Below are 17,485 nucleotides of genomic sequence, written 5' to 3'. Positions count from 1 at the left end.
GTGTGTGTGTGTGTGGGGGGGGGTGCTCTGCCGCGCCTGCTGGGCGCGCCAGCTGCGGGCGATTGTCGGCGGCAGCGGCGGGCTCTGATTGGCTGCGGCGCGGCGGCGGCGGCGGGCTCTGATTGGCTGCGGCGGCGGCGGAGGCAGTTTCCGGAAGGGGCGGTGGGAGGAGCAGCGATATGGCGGCGGAGAGCGGAGCGGGGCTGCAGGAGATGATGGAGGGTGAGAGCCCGCCGGGGCTGCTGCGGGGGTCGGGGTGGCGCGGCGCGGCGCGGCCGGCTGCTCGAGCGCCGCCTCCGGGCCGTGCGGCTGCCAGCTGCGCGCCGGGGCGGCTCGTGGGCCCTCCGGGGTCGTGCAGCCCCCGTGTGTCCAGCCCGAGGGCCGGTGGCCGGGCCCTGCCGGGGCCGGTGTGTGTCACCGCATGGCGGGATGCCCGCGGGCTCCATGTGCCACAGGGAGAAGGAGCGGGGTTGTGGAGATGGCCGTGACGTAAAAAGTAAAGATAACGAGAAAGAAACCTTCTGGATGGCGCTGGTTTTCCTTAGTCCCCTGGTGAGACGAGAGGAAAGACTGAGGGGGGGGCAGCGAGGAGCGAGGAGCTTCTTCTGGTCCAGGCTCAGGGTGGCCACTGGAGCTGTGGCTCGGTAAACGTGAAGGGACCTGACAAGTTGTGCTGGGAGGTTGCTCTTATCTGCGAGGATTTTTTAATCGATGCCTTCACTTCTTCGTGTCATTGGTACTATTGTACATGATACTGATTTTTTTTTTTTTTACTATATTCTAAAAGCTCTTAAAATGTAATCGTTCTAATTCCATCTCCGTAATCTTTGGAATTGCACTTCATTGATCTAAGAAATTTCCTTTTTCCTCCAGTCTTCTTCCCAGATTGTTGGTTTTAGGAAGATGTGATGGGAGGAAAAAGTGCATCCAAAATCAAAGTAGAAACAAGGGGTAAGAGGCCTTTTATTTAAGACTAAACCTTTCATTTAGTTAACTTAGGATTTCTACTAACTGCGTAGTCGTTTCTGTGAACCCTGGTTGTTTTATCTGCTTGCTGCTCCTCCCCTGTGCCCCTCTGCCGGGAAAAGCCTAATTCTGCCTTTCTGTGTCTCGTGCAGTTGATAAGAGGCTCGAGTCGGAGGAGTCGGGAGACGAGGAGGGGAGGAAGCAGGCGGTTCGCTTGGTGACAGAGCTGAGCCAGCAGAGCCTGCGGGATGAGCAGAACGGCGAGAACTCCGCAGGTACCGCGGCAGCCTCAGCACTGCCGCCAGCAGCGCCGGCCGCGTGTGCACAGCCTGCAGCAGCCCCCCGTGCTCCCGCTGCCTGGGTAGCCATGGGAACCTGCCCCAGAGCCATCTTCCTGGAATTTCAATAAATCATAGCGTTATCCTTGCCTGCTTTTTATGGAACTGCTACTTATTAGACCTTTGATTTTTTTTTTTTCCCCTTGTTTATTTACCCATCCGTGTTTCTCTTTGAATGTAAAGTGTCTTTATTCGTGTTTTTCTTTTATGGAAATTTAGAAACTTTATGTGTGAAGATGTTGGAAATTTTCATTAGAAGTTATCATGAGGAGCTTTTTGTAATTCTACCTTTGTTTATGTAGTTTTTTTTTTTGCCTAAAGAATTGCCAGGCTCCTCTGGAAGGCAACCAAGACTATTTCTAGATGGATTGAAGGAACCTGTCCCTTTTGTTGTTTTCATTTAAAAGTTCTAACACATCTCAAAATTATATCTTTGAATCCTATTGGGCTTAAGCTTTTCCTGCTGATCCCACTATTTGTACTAGAACATGGGGTAGAAATACTGACAGACTTTAACGCCTGTGGATATTTGATGGAAGGGTTTTCAGTGGCTTGCATGGAACTTGTCAGAGCAGATCCATTTCTGCAGACCCTGTGTGGTGATTTGAGCTGAGCTTTTGGTGCAGCCTGAAGTGTAACATCATTCTTTTGACAGAGATGTCCTTGTTATTATTATTATTGGGATATTAGAAGGGAAATAATGAAAGAAATTTTAGTTCTTATAGTGGATCCCTGCTCATCTTAACCTTGCACATTGGGATTTGCCAAAGTATTTTTCAAACAAGTAAATTGTTACTAGAATTTTAAATCTCTTCTCGTAACTAAATGCACTCTATATTGATCTAATTCGTTGTTGATAATTTAAACCCCCTAAATATTAATAAAGAAATGCTTTTCCATTCTTCATGGCTTTGCAAACTGTGCATCCAAGCACTGTGAAATTGATGGAACCATGCAGATCAGACAGAGCTTTCCTTTGCATGCCTGGAATCCTGAGTGTTTGCTCAGCTGCCATGATTTAGCTGTGTGTTGGAGGTTGTATTTTGCACATTGTTCCCCTGGGAGTTCTATGAAAGGAAGTACAGAAGTGATGTACTCTCAATCTAGTGAAAGCAAGAAAAGCACATTCAGATTTGCTTACTGAATTACATTTGTGTACTGTTTAATATAATGACTGCATTGTTACTTTTTCCAAACTGTAAGTATTCAGAAAACTAGGGCAGGAACCAAGCAGAGGAATAATTTTTGAACATTCGAGATAGTTTCCACAGCCAGCTTTGAATTTCTCAACTGAAAGAAAAATGATGAGTTTTCCACATTTTTTCACTGAAGATCTGAAGTAGCTTGAGCAGCTGAAATTTCAAATTCATCATTTAGCTGATTCTCCGTGGAATAGAGCCTCTGGTTAGAAATCATATAACTGAGCTATTTATAATAGTCTTCATGCATATGCACTTAAAAAGTGTAGTTAGGCTTTTTGTTGATTGAAATGCTTGTGGTACTGTGAACTTGCATAACTCAGTAATGACTGTTCCCGCTGTGGAATTTGGGTTTTCTCAGTGGTGGATTTTTTTTTTTCCACCTCTGCAAAGGCGTGTGGCTTGCAGGTATAAGTTACACAAAAAGTCACTTAGGAAACTTCACTGCCAGAGTGATGGGATTTTTTCCATTGAGAAGTGTGGAGTAAAGCAATTTGCAAGGGAAATTGCAGTCCTGGCTGTAAAGTGCTTGTAGGAGGGTCAGTTTAGAGTTTTTTTATATCCAGTCACTTCATAAATAAAATGACATATGACTGCAAATTTGCTAGAACCATTTTTCTTTTTTTCTTTTTTTCTTTTTTTTCTGCTTTTGAGAGAAAATGTATTTTAACATTTTCCTACCAATACTGATTTACAGCTGGTACCAGATACACATCTCCCTCAGGCTGCTGTGTGCTTTATACACAGTGCATGGACTTCCTGACAGTTAGCTTTAGTACACAACAGCACTGCCTGTGTGTTTAGTTTTAAATTTCTTTTATTTTACTGAATTCAGTGTGCATCCTGTGTGACTTTCTTTTGCATCTTTGGATTTGAGTGCTGTTTTCCACACTCACTATCATGAGTGGTCTCTCAAAGCCATATGTCAAAATTAAGAGGAGCCCCAGAACAAAGTATTTAACACGTTACCTAAATCAAGTGTTTATAAATTAAAATATTCAAGCTTCCTAGCCAAATGAAGTCAAATATTTTTTTTTACTTGAATGGGGTTTCTTGCTGAAGATTTTTTTCTTTACCAAGTGCGTAATTGGCTTTACTGTTGGACAACTTTAAAGTCTCAAAGGACTTGAAACTCAAAAAGTTCCTTCACCACGAACACTAAGTTACTGCCAGTATGACTCAATACCAGGGGCATAATTTGGGATTTTTTTTGTGTGATATCTCAAATAACTGTTGTTCCAAAGCTGAGCACTGTTCCTGTGGGCTGTAAATTCTGCAAGGCTGCTTGTTTGGCTTGGAGCACTTCTCTCTGAATCTTTGCACCCAAGAAACAGGTCAAAGAGGTACAGCCTTGATGGCAGCAGGATGGAGTATCCCACTCCCTTGCTGAAGTGCAGAGCTCCTGATATAGAATTAAAATAAGAAAAAGCAGGTGTTGCTCACTGCTAATTGCTGACAGGCACGTGGATGTGTGTCAATTTTTGATGGCATTTCTATCTTGCTGTTCAACATCCCCAAGACTACCAGCTCATTTTGCATTCCCAAAATATAATTTAAGTTTCCTGCTATTTTGTGCTATTAAAAAAAAAAAAGAGGATTGCTTTTTCAGTTTTAACTTCTGTGAATCAGCTCAGTGAGTCTCTTTCCTGTTTCAATGTCCAGGCAAGAAGAACAGCCCAAATACAGGAAGGTCAGTGATGATCTATGGACCACCAAACCCTTGGAGTTGGATGGTGCCATTAAAAATGGTGATGCTGGTACTGTTTGTGCCTGCACTACTACTTACAAGGGCAAGCATTAGCAGGAGAAACACTCATTAGCACTTGACATTTAACCATTCTGGGCTGTGAAAATAGTCACTGCTACTGAGTTAAGGGAATGAGCTTGCATATGTGCAGGAGTTAGTGCAAAGCCCTTGGGATGTGACTGTAATTAAAGTTGCTTGAGTTTTTGGTAGCACTCAGAGAAGCTTTGCACATGAAGTAGAAAAATCTTGCAAATTGTGTTGTGTGTCAGTTTTGCAAAGTTGAATCAGACTTTGTTTTTCTTCAGAAATTGATGCAACCAGCATGCCATCTCCAGCAAATGGGAACGGGCATGAATTATTCAGCATGAATTCTCCAGTAAATTTCCCTCCCTCATGTGCTGTGGTAGAAGCACAGCAAATGCTGGGGTGTTTTCCAGAGCTGTAAAAGCATTTCCCAAGGAAATTCATGCAGTGGGATAAACAGTGTTGTCTGGCATAGTAGAGAGTTCAGCCAAACAAAGGAAGGGAGATCCATGCAAAAGTGTTCACAACCGTGCCATAAAGTGTCAGTGCTAATAAAAACACCGTGAAGGGTGGCATTGTTGAGATGCTTGGTCATTCCTGGTCATCTCACTAGACACTTAGGAATCCTTCTTGGCAAGGTTTTATTGTGTTTTCAGAGGAGCACAGACACTTTGGATGGGGTAGGTGTGAAGGAAAGGCATCCTGCCCACCCTTGAGCCTGGAGTTTCCAGCAGCCACACAAGCAGGTTGGGCAAGGTGCTGATCTGTGTGTGTTTTATATCTCAACATGAAATCCTGCTGTAAAGAAAGTTTTTTTTTCCGTAACGAGCTCTTGTGGTTTTAATGAAGCAGAATGTCTGAACTGTGCCTCTCATGTGTTTCTCCTCCTGAGGAGCATTTGCTCTCTGGATGTTAGCTGTTATCCTGCCTTTGGCTGTCTGGTACAAGAGCTTGTAATGTGTTTGCTTCTCCTGCAGGAGAAGCGGAGACCCCAGTGGACATGGAGACTATTAGCCTGGACCCAGAGGCTGAGGTAAAGGCAGATTTTTGTCCTTACGGGCTTTATTCAGCAGGAAGCAAAGGTAGGCAAAGGCAAGTATTGAATCCTGATTCAAAGATCTAATTCTTCTGAAGGTGCTGGCTACTGTGATCCTCCTCAGAATTGATTCAGAAACTTTAGACTAGCAGTAGAGACGTTCTATTTTTCATCACTAGCTGAAACATTTCGTTAGTACTTTAGAATTTTAAATTAAGCATAGATGCACTGAAAGTGTGTCTGTGCTGCAAGAGGTACTGCTGGGCTGTGAGCTTCAGGGAGTCTGTTCAGTGAGCTGTTAGCTGCTGTGAGCCCTGTGGTGTGGAGCAAGCACAGTGACTTACCCAGCCCAGTGCCTTGGCATCAGCAACCTTGTGAGCCCATTAGCAGCAGAGGCTTTGAGCTGGGGTGGGAAGTGCTCTGTTTCTCTTTGACTTTCAAAACTGGAGCATCTGGGGCTGAGCAGCACAGATGGGAAGTGCCTCAGCTGATTGCCAGTGCAGAATTAACATTCACAAAACCACTGGTTATTCAAACTGTCAGTGACTCCTGCTCATCTGAGGCCTGGAACTGGAAATGGCAACTTGTGTTCTGGTTAAGCCCTAGCTAAGTAGGTAAGAGAACTTTATGCAAAACTTTATTTATGCAAGAATTTTTCCATCTCAATAAATTTCTGAAGGTTTTTAGTTTTGGTAATGCTCAGACTCAGGAAAGGGCTGTTGCATTATATGCAGTTGACATTTTGCATTTGCAGTTGACAAGTTCAGGCCATGTGTCTCAGTTGTGGTGGTAAAATCATGTGCCAAAGCCATTTTACAAATACTCTTGGAAGGGAAGTTTTAGTGAGCTACACATTTTGTAAGACTGTGATTTCCTTAGAACAAAGTACCAGGTTGATCTTTAAAGACCAGATTTGTTTTGAAACAACTGCTAAATCCCTCCATTTCTCTTTAAGGATGTTGACTTGAATCATTTCCGAATTGGGAAGATTGAAGGATTTGAGGTGCTCAAGAAAGTGAAGGTAACAGTCCTGGGGAATAGAGAATGCCTCTTGGAACTGAGGATTTTGTAGATCTAACCTATAAGATGACAGAGAATCTCTTCTTGGCTGAGATTTAGTGAGTTGCTTCATTTTTAGCTGAAAAAGGTAGTTTTACCTATTTGTCAAGTGATAATAAAAATTTTGAGATTTTGCAAGTGTGTTTTGTAAGTGGATGAGAGACAGTGCATCAGGGCACATCCTGGACTAGCACAGCAGACTGAACACAGAAACACCTGGATGGTAAAGCCCTCGAAGCAGGCCCAGTTAGAACATGTTGCTTAAGGCCTTCTCCAGTTAAGCTTTTGAGTATTTCCAAGGATGGAGATTATGTAGCTTCTCTGAGCTGCTGTTACTGTATCTGACCCTTAGGGTTGAAAGACTTCTGTAGAATTGGAGTATACCAAGAAGAGATTGTATTAAAACAAACAAACAAACAAAACCCAACAAACCACTAAAAACCCAACAAATTCCCAGCAAAACTTAATGGGGAAACCCTCACAAACATCTTTTTGTCTGTAAGCATAAAGGCATTACATGCAATCCTTCATAGCCATTTTTCTGTTTCTTTCTCAACTTTTCCTCAACAATTAGACTCTGTGTCTCCGTCAGAATTTGATTAAGCACATTGAGAACCTGGAGCAATTGCAGACCTTGCGGGAGCTGGATCTCTATGACAATCAAATTCGGAAGATTGAGAACTTGGAGTCTCTGGTGGAGCTTGAGTGAGTCCAGGGGAGTCACCAGGATTAGGCTGGGGGTGGTTTGCTACTTGCTGTGTTACTCATGTTGTACTTACTCCAGTGTTTATCACCCAAGCCACTCTCAGAATTTATTTTGGTGCTCTGTGAAGGATAATGTGTATTCTCTATTCATATTTAACCTGTGCAGTACACAAGTTTCATTATCCTGAAGCTGCCCAGGGACAGGCAGCTGGAAATGAAACCTGTGCTGTGTAAGGCAGTGAGAATGGCTGGTGGTTGTAGCTTCCACACAGGTGTGGGAGCTCTCAGGCCCTCTTTGCTCTTGCAGTGAGAGCTCTGTGTAACAGGTGTTTATTCCTGCAAAAATGACAAGAGATTTTGGGTAAGGTTATTTTCTTTGAAGAGTGTTAGGGAAGGAGTAGTACCTGTCCAAGTTTCTGGCATTTGCCTGGATCACTCTGGAGGTACATTACAAAAGTGTTCCCCGTGGGGCAGGACGGGCCCATTTCTCACCATCACAACTGCTTCCTTCCAGGGGAGCCCTTGACATGGTCCTGTCAGAGGCAGATCTTGTAGGCAAGTACCTTTGCCAAGGAAAATGCAGATTGGCTTCCTCCCACCATGGCAGCTCCATGGCTGGGCAAAATAATGGCTGTCTTCTGCATGTGGCAGATGATTTTTTTTTCTTTCCTAACACACTGCAAAAGTATTTTGAAAGTTTTATTTGTTGTATTTTTTGATAAAAAGAAATTGCATTCATGACTTTAGCTTCAAGGCCTAGTAAAAGGCTTGATCTCTGCAGACAGGGAGATTCCCCACCAATTTACAGGTGCCTCTTTCAGAATCATCCATGCCTGATGGACTGATGAGACCTTTGGTTTGTTTTACCTCAGGGTCCTGGACATCTCCTTTAATGTTCTGCGACACATTGAAGGACTGGATCGGCTTACCCAGCTTAAAAAGCTCTTCCTTGTCAACAACAAAATCAGCAAAATTGAGAATTTGAGCAACTTGCAGATGCTACAGATGTTAGAGTTGGGATCCAATCGAATTCGGGTAGGTGTGCTCTGAGGGATGTTGGCTGGAGAGTTTTCAGCTCTCTGTGTGATATTGGCATTTTCTGAAAGGGCACTGCATTGACTCGGATTTGCAGTTTTGTTGGTTTTTATTGTTCCAGTCACTCCCTGTGCTTATTGCTGTGCATGCTGGAGCCTTTCATTCTGCATTAGTGCCTGGCTACTAAATCACCATTTGTGAATTTTTGTCTTTAATGAATTCGGTTATCCCCTATATGTTTCCTTTTGCAGGTGATGGTTTCTTCCTGCTAGAGAGCTAAGCCTATCAAAACTAGCAGTTGTTTTCTCTTACCTTTCTACAGACTGGTGCTGAGTCCATGAAACCTATTGAAAACAAAATGAGTTTGATTTGCAGGTGCAATTGACAGCCTGCTATGGTAGTCAGTCTAGTTTAGGAAAAAAAAATTCTTGAAGCTTTGCTCTGGAATGCCTTTAAAACCTAAAACTTGGTCCTTTACTGCTGATTGCTTTGGGGTTTTATTGTGCAGATTGTGACTTTTTCAATTTAAAATCCGTGCCACTTAAGGGAGAGCAGTTATGAGTAGTCCCTCCTGTCCCTAAGGTATGATTCACTGTATTTGCTCAATTCATAAGAGAGCTGGTCAGACAGATGACACAAAAGACTTGCAACATGCAAAATAAGCTCTTTTTTTTTAAAGCTTTTTTAATTACATGCTCTTTAGAAAATACTCATAGAAGATGAGTGCATTTCAATCAATGTGGTGTAAGTTGGTGCTGCCCATTTATAGTCTCTGAGAAATTACTTGTTATGCTGAAAGATTAGGAAAAGATCTGTTTGTTCTCTTTGTTTCAGGACTTGTGAAAGAACACTTGTCTTTGTAGAAAAGAAGGAAACTTCAGCTATTAAAAAACAGCCTTCTAAAGCAGAAATGTGTGCTGCCTTTTTGAAGAGAAAAAATTTTGGTTTCCTCCTAAAGCCAGACTGGACTGAATTGTTCTCCAGGAATTTCTGCTTTGGAAATGAAATTATTTAGGGGGATAAATATAGAGTGTGATAACATCAGCCAGGTCAGATGAAGGATTAGGAACCTTAGATTTTGCATAGGATGGGGGAACAGGAGTTAAGAAGAGAAGCAGAGCAGGCTCAGCACACTGATCCTTACATTACAGAAGTTGGGTTAAGCAAAGCTGTACTGTATTCTGTTTCTAAGCATCATTATCATCTGGGACAAAAAAAAAATCCAGCTAGATACTTAATTGATACTTAAGCAGTACATTGTCAATAATGTTGTCAAGCCAAGGAATATATTTTTAACAATGGGATTAGATTTATTTTATGTGTTTTCTCAGTGTTGAGCCTGAGCATATTAACAAAACAAACAAACAAAAAAAAAAAAACTTAAATTGTCACTGTATGAGTAACACAAGCTTCTTAAATTACTTTATTTTTAGTGGGTTTTTTTCTGTTTGTCTGTTAATTCTATTCTGACTTCTTCAAAGAGCAATGTTCTCTGCTTCTAATTGCTTTATTGGAGTGAGTAACCCGTGACTTGGCTTGGCACAAAGAAATCTCATGCTGCCTGGGGCTACCTGGAACTCCTGGGCTGGTTTTCTCTGGGTGTAGGATGCCTTGGGTGTATGTTTTACAGCTGGACATACCCTTAACTCTTTAGTATACAAGCCTGTGGACTCTACAGGCAGTGTTCTTGGCTCTGAGGTGCCTGATTAACTTCTTCCTTGTGTATTAAAGCTGCTGCAGCAGGGCTGTTCTTGCCTACTCAAACCTCCCAGAGTGCCCTTAGCTTGGAAGCCCTCATGAATTAGCACTTCTTGCTCTGTTTCTTTTGGGGAGCAGAACTTTATGCTTGAGCTGAAATATTTAATGTTTTTTTTTTTCTTAAAGTTGGACTGAGGCAGCTGTAATGTAAAACACTTATTTACTTGTTCTTAGGTTTTTGTCCCCTCATGTCCATCTGTTCCATTCCTCTCCCTGCTCTGAGTCATCAGTATTTCCTCCTCAGGGCTGTAGAAGTTGCCAATGGGCAACAAATCTATAAATTTTCTTGCAAGGTTAAAACAGGGCTAAGTGCATAATCTAAAAGGGGGGTGAATGCAAATTTGAGCTGGTTAACACTGTATGTTCAGTCTTCTGGCAGCTGTGGGATGGAGGTTGGAAAGCTTCTTACCTTTCCTGAGTGTCCATCTTCTCCTTCCTTATGTTAGTACCTGCACAGGTAAACACACAGAGTGATCGAGGTCGTGCTAGGACTCAGTGGCCTGGCTCCCCAGCACTACTAATTCGAAATTTTGGCAGGCAAGAAGTATGTGGAAAAGCTGAGATGTCACAGCCTGCCTGAGCACAGCAGACACACAGCTCTGGGTGTGTCTGTGTCCTTATTACTGTTCTACTCTGAGCTGAAGTCTGGTTGTAATGTCCTTATTGCTTTTAACAGCATCTTGGTTTTTTTATTCAGAGGCTTTTCCCTGCAAAATAAAAGTGTCTCCTTTTGTTTGCAGGAGCCTTTTGTAATCTTGCCCTTTTCCCTTTTTTTCCTGTTTTCACTCCTCTGTTCTTGCTTTCTCCCTTCCTTTGTAATATCCTTGATGCTTCACAGAAATCCTGATTTTCTCTTCCTGAAGGCTGAGCTTGAGCTAAACTGGTACAGTGTCTGTATTCTCCCAGTAAAGTGTGTATTTAAAAAGTGTGCATCACTCAGACTGGTGTAGTGTGTTCTGCCAGAAGCAAGGCTGTACAGCCAGTAGTTAAATCCACACACACCTGTGAGACAGTTAACTTTGCTTATGGCAGGGAAGCTGAACAACTTGCCTCTGTGTTATACAGTCACTGATGTGCAGGACTCAATTTACAAATTCTGGTTTTTCTTCCCAGATTCTCTTTTTTTTTTTTTTTTTTTTTTTTTTTTCTTCATAAATGAGTATCTTCTATCCAGGATACACCACATGGTTCTAATGTGGCTAGAAAGTGACAGCCACATCTCCCAGGTGGAGTTTTGCAATAACACTGTCTCCTCTGCTCGTTTCACAGGTAATTGAAAACATTGACACCTTGGCTAATCTTGACAGTCTGTTCCTTGGAAAGAATAAAATCACCAAGCTCCAGAACTTGGATGCCCTGACAAACCTGACTGTGCTCAGTATACAGGTACTGGTTGTGTTCTAAAACCTTGAACCACCCTGTGAGATAGGATCAGCTCTTCTGAATCACAAAATCCCAGGATGGTTTGGGTTGGAAGGAACCTTAAAGACCATCTTGCTCCATGCCTCTGAAATGGGCAGGACACCTTCCACCATCCCAGGCTGTGTCCCAAGCTCCCTCAGGGATCCAAGGGCAGCCACACCTTCTCTGTGCCAGGCCATCACCTCCCTCACAGAGAAGAATTTCTTCCTAACATCTAATTTAAACCTGTCTTCCTTCAGTTAAGGCCATTCCCCCTTGTCCTATCACTGCATACCCTTGTGAAAAATCCCTCTCCAGCCTTCTTGTAAGCCCCCCATTAGCAGGTCTGCAGGGTTAGAGTCAAACTCCTGTGCTGGAAGGTAGTGTGATGTGCTTTGTGTTGTTTTTTTTTTTTTTTTTCATCCTTTCATGCTACTTGAGATTGACAGACACTGATAAAATTTGATAGCTATTTGACTTTTGTGGAAGAAAGAACAGGAAATGAATGTAATCCCCTATTTCCTTCCTGAAACACTGTTTCCTAATGTATTACAGTAACACTGGAAGTGTTGTGTTACAATGACAGTGGCTCAGTGTCACTGCCTTCTTACTGAAGAGGCAAGAAATGTGAACGAGCCTTTGCTGAATGCAATCTGACCTTAATGAGCTTTCAAACAGCTTCTTCCTTTTTGAAAGGTGAAATAAAATACACTCAGCTAATTTCTTTCACTGAATCTCCTTATCCATATGACAGTGCTTGTGCATTCTAGTATCCCTTAAAGCTGCTGACAAGACACTGACTACCTGCTGTGGTACCTGTATGTGCCATTATTCTGCAGGCCATAAAGAATTAGCTACAGCAGAGTGCAGTGTGATTAAGGTGGTGTAACTTCCTCTCTGACCTTCCCATTTGTAAAGACCTACAAAATGAGCACTATTCATGCATAGGCCTTCTGTTTGTTAAGACACCAAGCCAAAAACTTTCAGGCTGCAACTTTTGATGGGAAGGCCAGAGTCTGATCTTGCTGGAGACTGGGACTCCCATGGAACTTCTCATGCATCAGTGGTGCAGAGATCAAACAGCTGAACTCCCCAAGATCTGTGTGGGCCCAAGCAGACTATTTCCACTTCCCAGCCATACTTTAGAGAAATGGTTTCCCCCAGTGAGCCACGTGGCTTTGGGTTTGTTTGGAGGGTACTAAACAGCCTGCTGCACTTCCAGAATAACCGGCTGACCAAGATTGAGGGGCTGCAGAGCTTGGTGAATTTGCGGGAGCTGTACCTGAGCCACAACGGCATCGAAGTCATCGAGGGACTGGAGAACAATGTGAGGCTTTTGCTGACTGTGCAGCACAGTTGCTGCCCTGAGCTGCTTGTGTTAGTGGCTTTTCTGGAAGTTTTTGTTCCTCAGTTTCCCCAGTTAGGTGTGAGTTCCTGAGTCTCTTGAGAGACCACAAATATCCAAGTGTTTGTTATATGTTAAAGTATCTCATGTGGGTAAAGATCCTCCAGATACTCTGGAGTAAAATTATTTTTGTGACATGGGAAGGGTGATGTGGTTGGAGCAGTAGCCTGGCTGATCCTCAGCCATGGGAAGGCTCCTGGACACAGCTGCTGCAGCCTTTCAGACAGCAGCTTGTAGACACCCATGCGTGCTTTTCAATAGGACAGAACTGGAGCTGGGAGTAAGAGAGGCCAGCCATGGCATGCAGTTTGTCTTCCTGTCAGCGTACACGTCTCTCTTTTTAGGTGGGATGGATTTTGTGGAAGCCTGTATCATTTTCATTCTCACCCAGCGAAAGCTTTTCTAAAATTGTTGAGTTTCCTGCTGCTGAGAGTTTGTTCAACTCTGGTGCTCAAGAGGACACTTTGTATCCAATTTTTAGTGCTCCTTTTAATGTGCTCTGAGGAAAGCTCACTTTTTAGGAGCCCTTGCCTTGCAGTTGCCATCCAGCCAGTAACTGCCTTCATTTTTGTCACATGGCTTCTGGGGGGTCAGTAGCCCAGCTTAATTGAAAACAATCTTCCTTGTTCCATAGGGGCAGCAAGAGTTGAGCTGAATGTGAGCAGCTGGCAATAACGTGTCTGCTCCTGACAGTTTCCAACTCTGGGCCTGGAAAAAGTGTCAAAGAGAAGATGAAAGGAAATCAGATCTAATATTTTTGTGTTTGCTTTGTCTAGAACAAACTCACGATGCTGGACATTGCAGCCAACAGAATTAAGAAGATTGAGAATATCAGTCACCTAACAGAGCTGCAGGAGTTCTGGGTAAGCACAGGCCAGAGCTGTTCCCCAAAATGTCTGTGCCACAGTGAGGGGAACCCTTCTGATGTGCAGCATATGGACATGTGTGCCTTGGAGGGAACTCTTCTGGTGATCAGCTTTAAGGTCTTGACAGTCTGCATGGATAGAGTGTGTGGTGGTTTTCCGTAGGGAAAGGAAAGAGCTTAAAGATTTCTTTGCCAAGTTTTGCTGAGTGGTAAGGAGCCTGTCTCTGCCTAGGAAATGGGGCCTGCCTTCCTGCTCAGGTTGGTTATGAAACAGCCCCACATGTCCTATTTCTGTAAGTGAGCATGACAGAGTACCAGGGGAAGCACAGAGCTTGTGCAGAGCAGAGTTGGTATATTTATGGTGTTATAAATATGAAGATAATGGAACCAGAAGTTGGTTTAGTTCCTTTGAGGTAGGTAACAGCTTAGGATTGCTTCTGTTTCTTTCTGGCACCCTGAATTGCTGAGCTCTTTGGCTTTCCTAGGTCAGGTCAGGAAATTCAGAGATGCCCTGTCCTGAAGCACCAGCACTGTACCATATTTGGGAGCTGTGCACAAACGTGCTCGTGTGAAAAAATGGAGAAGCAGCAGCAGATGTTCATGAGCTGGCACGTGCTTTAGCTCTTGTAGAGTCTCTGCATTCAAGGCTGAGAATAAGAGCTGTGCTGTATAATGTCTGTCATTTGGAGTTACTTAAACTCTTGGGCAGATGCTGAGAGAAAAGGAGTGGAAAGCAGCTTCAAATGAAACCCAGCTGGAGTCTGGAGCCCAGGCTCCTTAGATGGTTTTTCTCATCTTGCAGTGTGGCTGAGGAGCCAGCCAGCAGTGTTACTTGGCCTGTGTGTGAGGAGCTCTTTGAGGAGCAAAGCCATTTAACTGCCCATTAATCTTTTGGGCAGTAGAGGTGAGGCAGTGCAGTGTGGCTGGTGCAGGGCCTGTCCTGACCCCATACAATTTCCTCCTGTTTTCCTCTTTGCTGTTGCTGTGCTTATAGGAGGTGTCTGCACTGGTTGCATTTGTTCTGAAAGGACAGGCCAGAGCTGGACTTGGCTGGATTCCTTTGCAAAAACACCAGTGTGTTCAGAGTCCTTTGTCAGAGCAGAGTACTGGCCAAGATCTGTTAGCTGAGCACAGAAAATGCCCTCCTGGCTTTGTTCCAGCCTTCCAACACTATGTTTAAAAAAACTGATAAGTTTGAAAAGAAGCAGGGCAGAATTTTCAAAGGAAACTAGTGTTGTAGCTCCCAATTTATATTTTTTTTCACTGACTGCACATTTGAAGCCACGTAACAATGTCCTTTAACACCTTAAGTAAACAGAATTCAAAATCCTAGCTACTGTGACAGTCTTCTGGCAGTTTCCCAGTAGCACATCCCCAGTGGAGGGACTGAGATATCTGAAAGTTGAGTGACTTGGCTGAAGTAACATTGTGATGAGCTGTAGCAGAGTGAGACAATCCAGTGAGGTTTTTTATATTTTATGTGAAGGCATTGCTGCAGTGACTCTGTATCCAAAAGCAAAGGGTGCTGTTGTTTCAGGGTTGGACAGCATGTGTCCACTTTGCAGCTTTGCTTCCTTGTTGGGCAGCTGAAGCATTCATTCCTTTGTGTGCAATTGCTGAGCCAACAATGAGGCAGGAGAAGAACCCAAATCAGAGAGCTTGGCATTTCTTCTGGAGTGTAGAAGCAGTTTTTGCAGGGAAGTTTATGTAGAGGAGAGAGGAAAATGTTGCTTTTCTTGTTAGTTTGGGACCTTTTTTTAATATTTCCTGAGAAGTCATAAAAGTAAAGATGGGTGTGACAGTGGAAATAAATTATGATATAAAGATTTCCAGCCCATAAATGCATGGTGGAGTGGGAGATGGTGTAGAGACTGGCCGGGTGCCTTGCAGGGTCTTTCCTAGCACACTGGCTGGACTGGATCTGCTGTTTGAAGGGTGGGACATCTGCCCAGCAGCCAGAACAGCATGGGGGAGTTGGGTTTAGTGCTGAGGCCTGGGATGTGAGACAGAAAAGCTCATCTCAGAGGCTCCAGGGCAAAAAGGCTCTTGTAGAGGTGTTTGTGAATGGTGGTGCTCCGGCAGTAGTGGCACAGCACCACAACTGCTCTCCTTTTGGGGGTCCCTGTGGGTGTGAACATGCCTGTGTGTGCTCTGCAGATGAATGACAACCTCGTGGAGAGCTGGAGCGACCTGGATGAGCTGAAAGGAGCCAAGAATTTGGAGACTGTATACCTGGAGAGAAACCCCCTGCAGAAGGACCCCCAGTACCGGCGCAAAATCATGCTGGCCCTCCCGACTGTCCGGCAGATCGACGCCACCTTCGTTCGATTCTGAGCCTCTTGCTGCCCTCTCTCCCCTGCCCTCCTTCGAGAAATGTCCCAGCGGGGTTTTTTATCCACTCACCACTCCCCAGGTCTTCAGTACACTGACACACAGGGCAAAAAGTCAACAAAAAGCACTGAAACCAGGTCTCGTGTACAATGCACTCATTGTTTTTGAAATGTTGTTATTATTATTATTAAATCTTAACACAAGAGCCTTCAGTGTACCTGTGGTTTTTATTTCATGGGGGAGGTTTTACCAGAAGGTGTTTGCAGTAGACTGAAGCCATGTGAACCATTTGCAGACCACTGTTGACTCTGTGACACACATTCAGGTTAGGAATGTCCTCACAAACACCACCTCCAGATCAAGGCTCAAGAGTGGCCTGTAAAAAGGTGGAAATAGATCTGACCCAGATTAGTTACCAGGTATACCTGTTGGTACAACATTCTTCCCCCAAATAGTGGCTGGGCACTGAAACAGGCTCCTTAGGCCAGTGGTCATGGCCCTGAGTCTGCCAGAGCTCAAGAAGCATTTGTACATGCAGGGTGTGATTCCTGGGGTTGTCATTGTCAACCCCAGATGCAGGGTGTGATTCCTGGGGTTGTCATTGTCCTGTGCAAGACCAGGAGTTGATCTTCAATGATCCTTATGAGTCCCTTCCAATTAAGGAAAATACCTTAATGATGGACACCTGCAGATTCCCAGGCTCCCTTTTTTTAGGTGGTGGATGCACTGAAAGAACTGTTTCTCTTCACTGAATGGACAATGTCCTCCCTGTCTGCCACTCATGCTGTGACACTCCCCTGCTCTCCCACCTCTGCCACTGCAGGCATCTTTTTATCTCCTTATTCACCTCCCATGTGTGGGGGGTTCCTGTCTGCTCAGCTTCTCGAGTTCCTAAGCTGAGCTCACTTTGCCTGGTCTCTTAGATTTGAAGTGCTTGGCATGGACTGGACCCAGTGGCTGGTGTGGAGGAGTGTCTGACCTTTCCATCACCAGATCACACCCTGATGGACATGCCTTTGAGCTGGGTAACCCCAAAGAAAAATCCTTATCTACAGTGACAGAGAAAAGATGCAAGAGGATGTTGCTCCACAGCGTGTATTTGGCTGAGGTGGTGGAGGAGAGGGGCGCTCAGATGGGGCCGGGGTGGTGACGTGACAGAACACTGCACCAGACCACTGCCTCTCATGTCTCCTTTCTTTCCAGCTGAAAACATTCCTGATGATAGGTGTGCCCAGATGTGGACACTGGCACTGCCAGGAGGGATGGTGGGGCTGTGCAATGTCCATGAGCCACGGGCACCCCATTGCCTGGGTCTGCTGCTCAGCACTAGGAGGAAGGAAGGGCACGAAGGCTCTGCCATGCAACAGAGGAGCTCCACAGATGACCCCCCTGCAGCCTGGTGGGGCAGGATGGTGGCAGTGGGTGAAGAGGCCATGGAAATGCCCCAGCTGGGTGGTCACAACCCATTTCTGCTGCAGCCAGGCTGCCTGGGGGAATTGCTGTGCTCCTCACCCCACACACCTCACCCCCAGCCCAGCCACACAGCCCTGGACAAGAGGAGCATGGCCAAAGTCTTCAGCAGCAGCTGCACGAGGATAGGTGAGGGGAAAAGGAGC

The 17,485-nt window shown here is 44.6% G+C and overlaps 1 protein-coding gene across 2 annotated transcripts; it reads left to right on the top strand.

The window, feature by feature from the left end:
- The first annotated feature begins 142 nt into the window (after positions 1 to 142).
- Positions 143 to 16,074, top strand: PPP1R7 (protein phosphatase 1 regulatory subunit 7). Of its 2 annotated transcripts, XM_053951201.1 has the most exons (11): positions 143 to 222; positions 874 to 951; positions 1,119 to 1,241; positions 5,252 to 5,307; positions 6,266 to 6,331; positions 6,944 to 7,074; positions 7,947 to 8,109; positions 11,137 to 11,253; positions 12,491 to 12,595; positions 13,450 to 13,536; positions 15,696 to 16,074. In XM_053951201.1, the coding sequence occupies exons 2-11, from the start codon at positions 909 to 911 to the stop codon at positions 15,870 to 15,872; spliced, it is 1,068 nt and encodes a 355-aa protein (XP_053807176.1). In that variant the 5' UTR covers positions 143 to 222; positions 874 to 908; the 3' UTR covers positions 15,873 to 16,074. The 2 variants fall into 2 exon arrangements, with proteins under 2 accessions (XP_053807176.1, XP_053807178.1); XM_053951203.1 differs by lacking the exon at positions 874 to 951 and having other exon boundaries at positions 149 to 222.
- The last annotated feature ends 1,411 nt before the right edge of the window (positions 16,075 to 17,485 follow it).

This window comes from Vidua chalybeata, chromosome 10 (genome assembly GCF_026979565.1).
Source record: "Vidua chalybeata isolate OUT-0048 chromosome 10, bVidCha1 merged haplotype, whole genome shotgun sequence".
In the NCBI taxonomy this organism is placed as follows: domain Eukaryota; kingdom Metazoa; phylum Chordata; class Aves; order Passeriformes; family Viduidae; genus Vidua; species Vidua chalybeata.
Note: the sequence above shows the minus strand (reverse complement) of the source record. Positions and strands in the feature narration are given on the sequence as shown.

Coding starts and splice junctions, on each gene's coding strand:
- PPP1R7 (XM_053951201.1), top strand. CDS start 909: ATGGGAGGAAAAAGTGCATCCAAAATCAAAGTAGAAACAAGGG. Junction 1,242..5,251: donor GAACGGCGAGAACTCCGCAG/GTACCGCGGCAG, acceptor CTTCTCCTGCAG/GAGAAGCGGAGACCCCAGTG. Junction 8,110..11,136: donor TGGGATCCAATCGAATTCGG/GTAGGTGTGCTC, acceptor CTCGTTTCACAG/GTAATTGAAAACATTGACAC.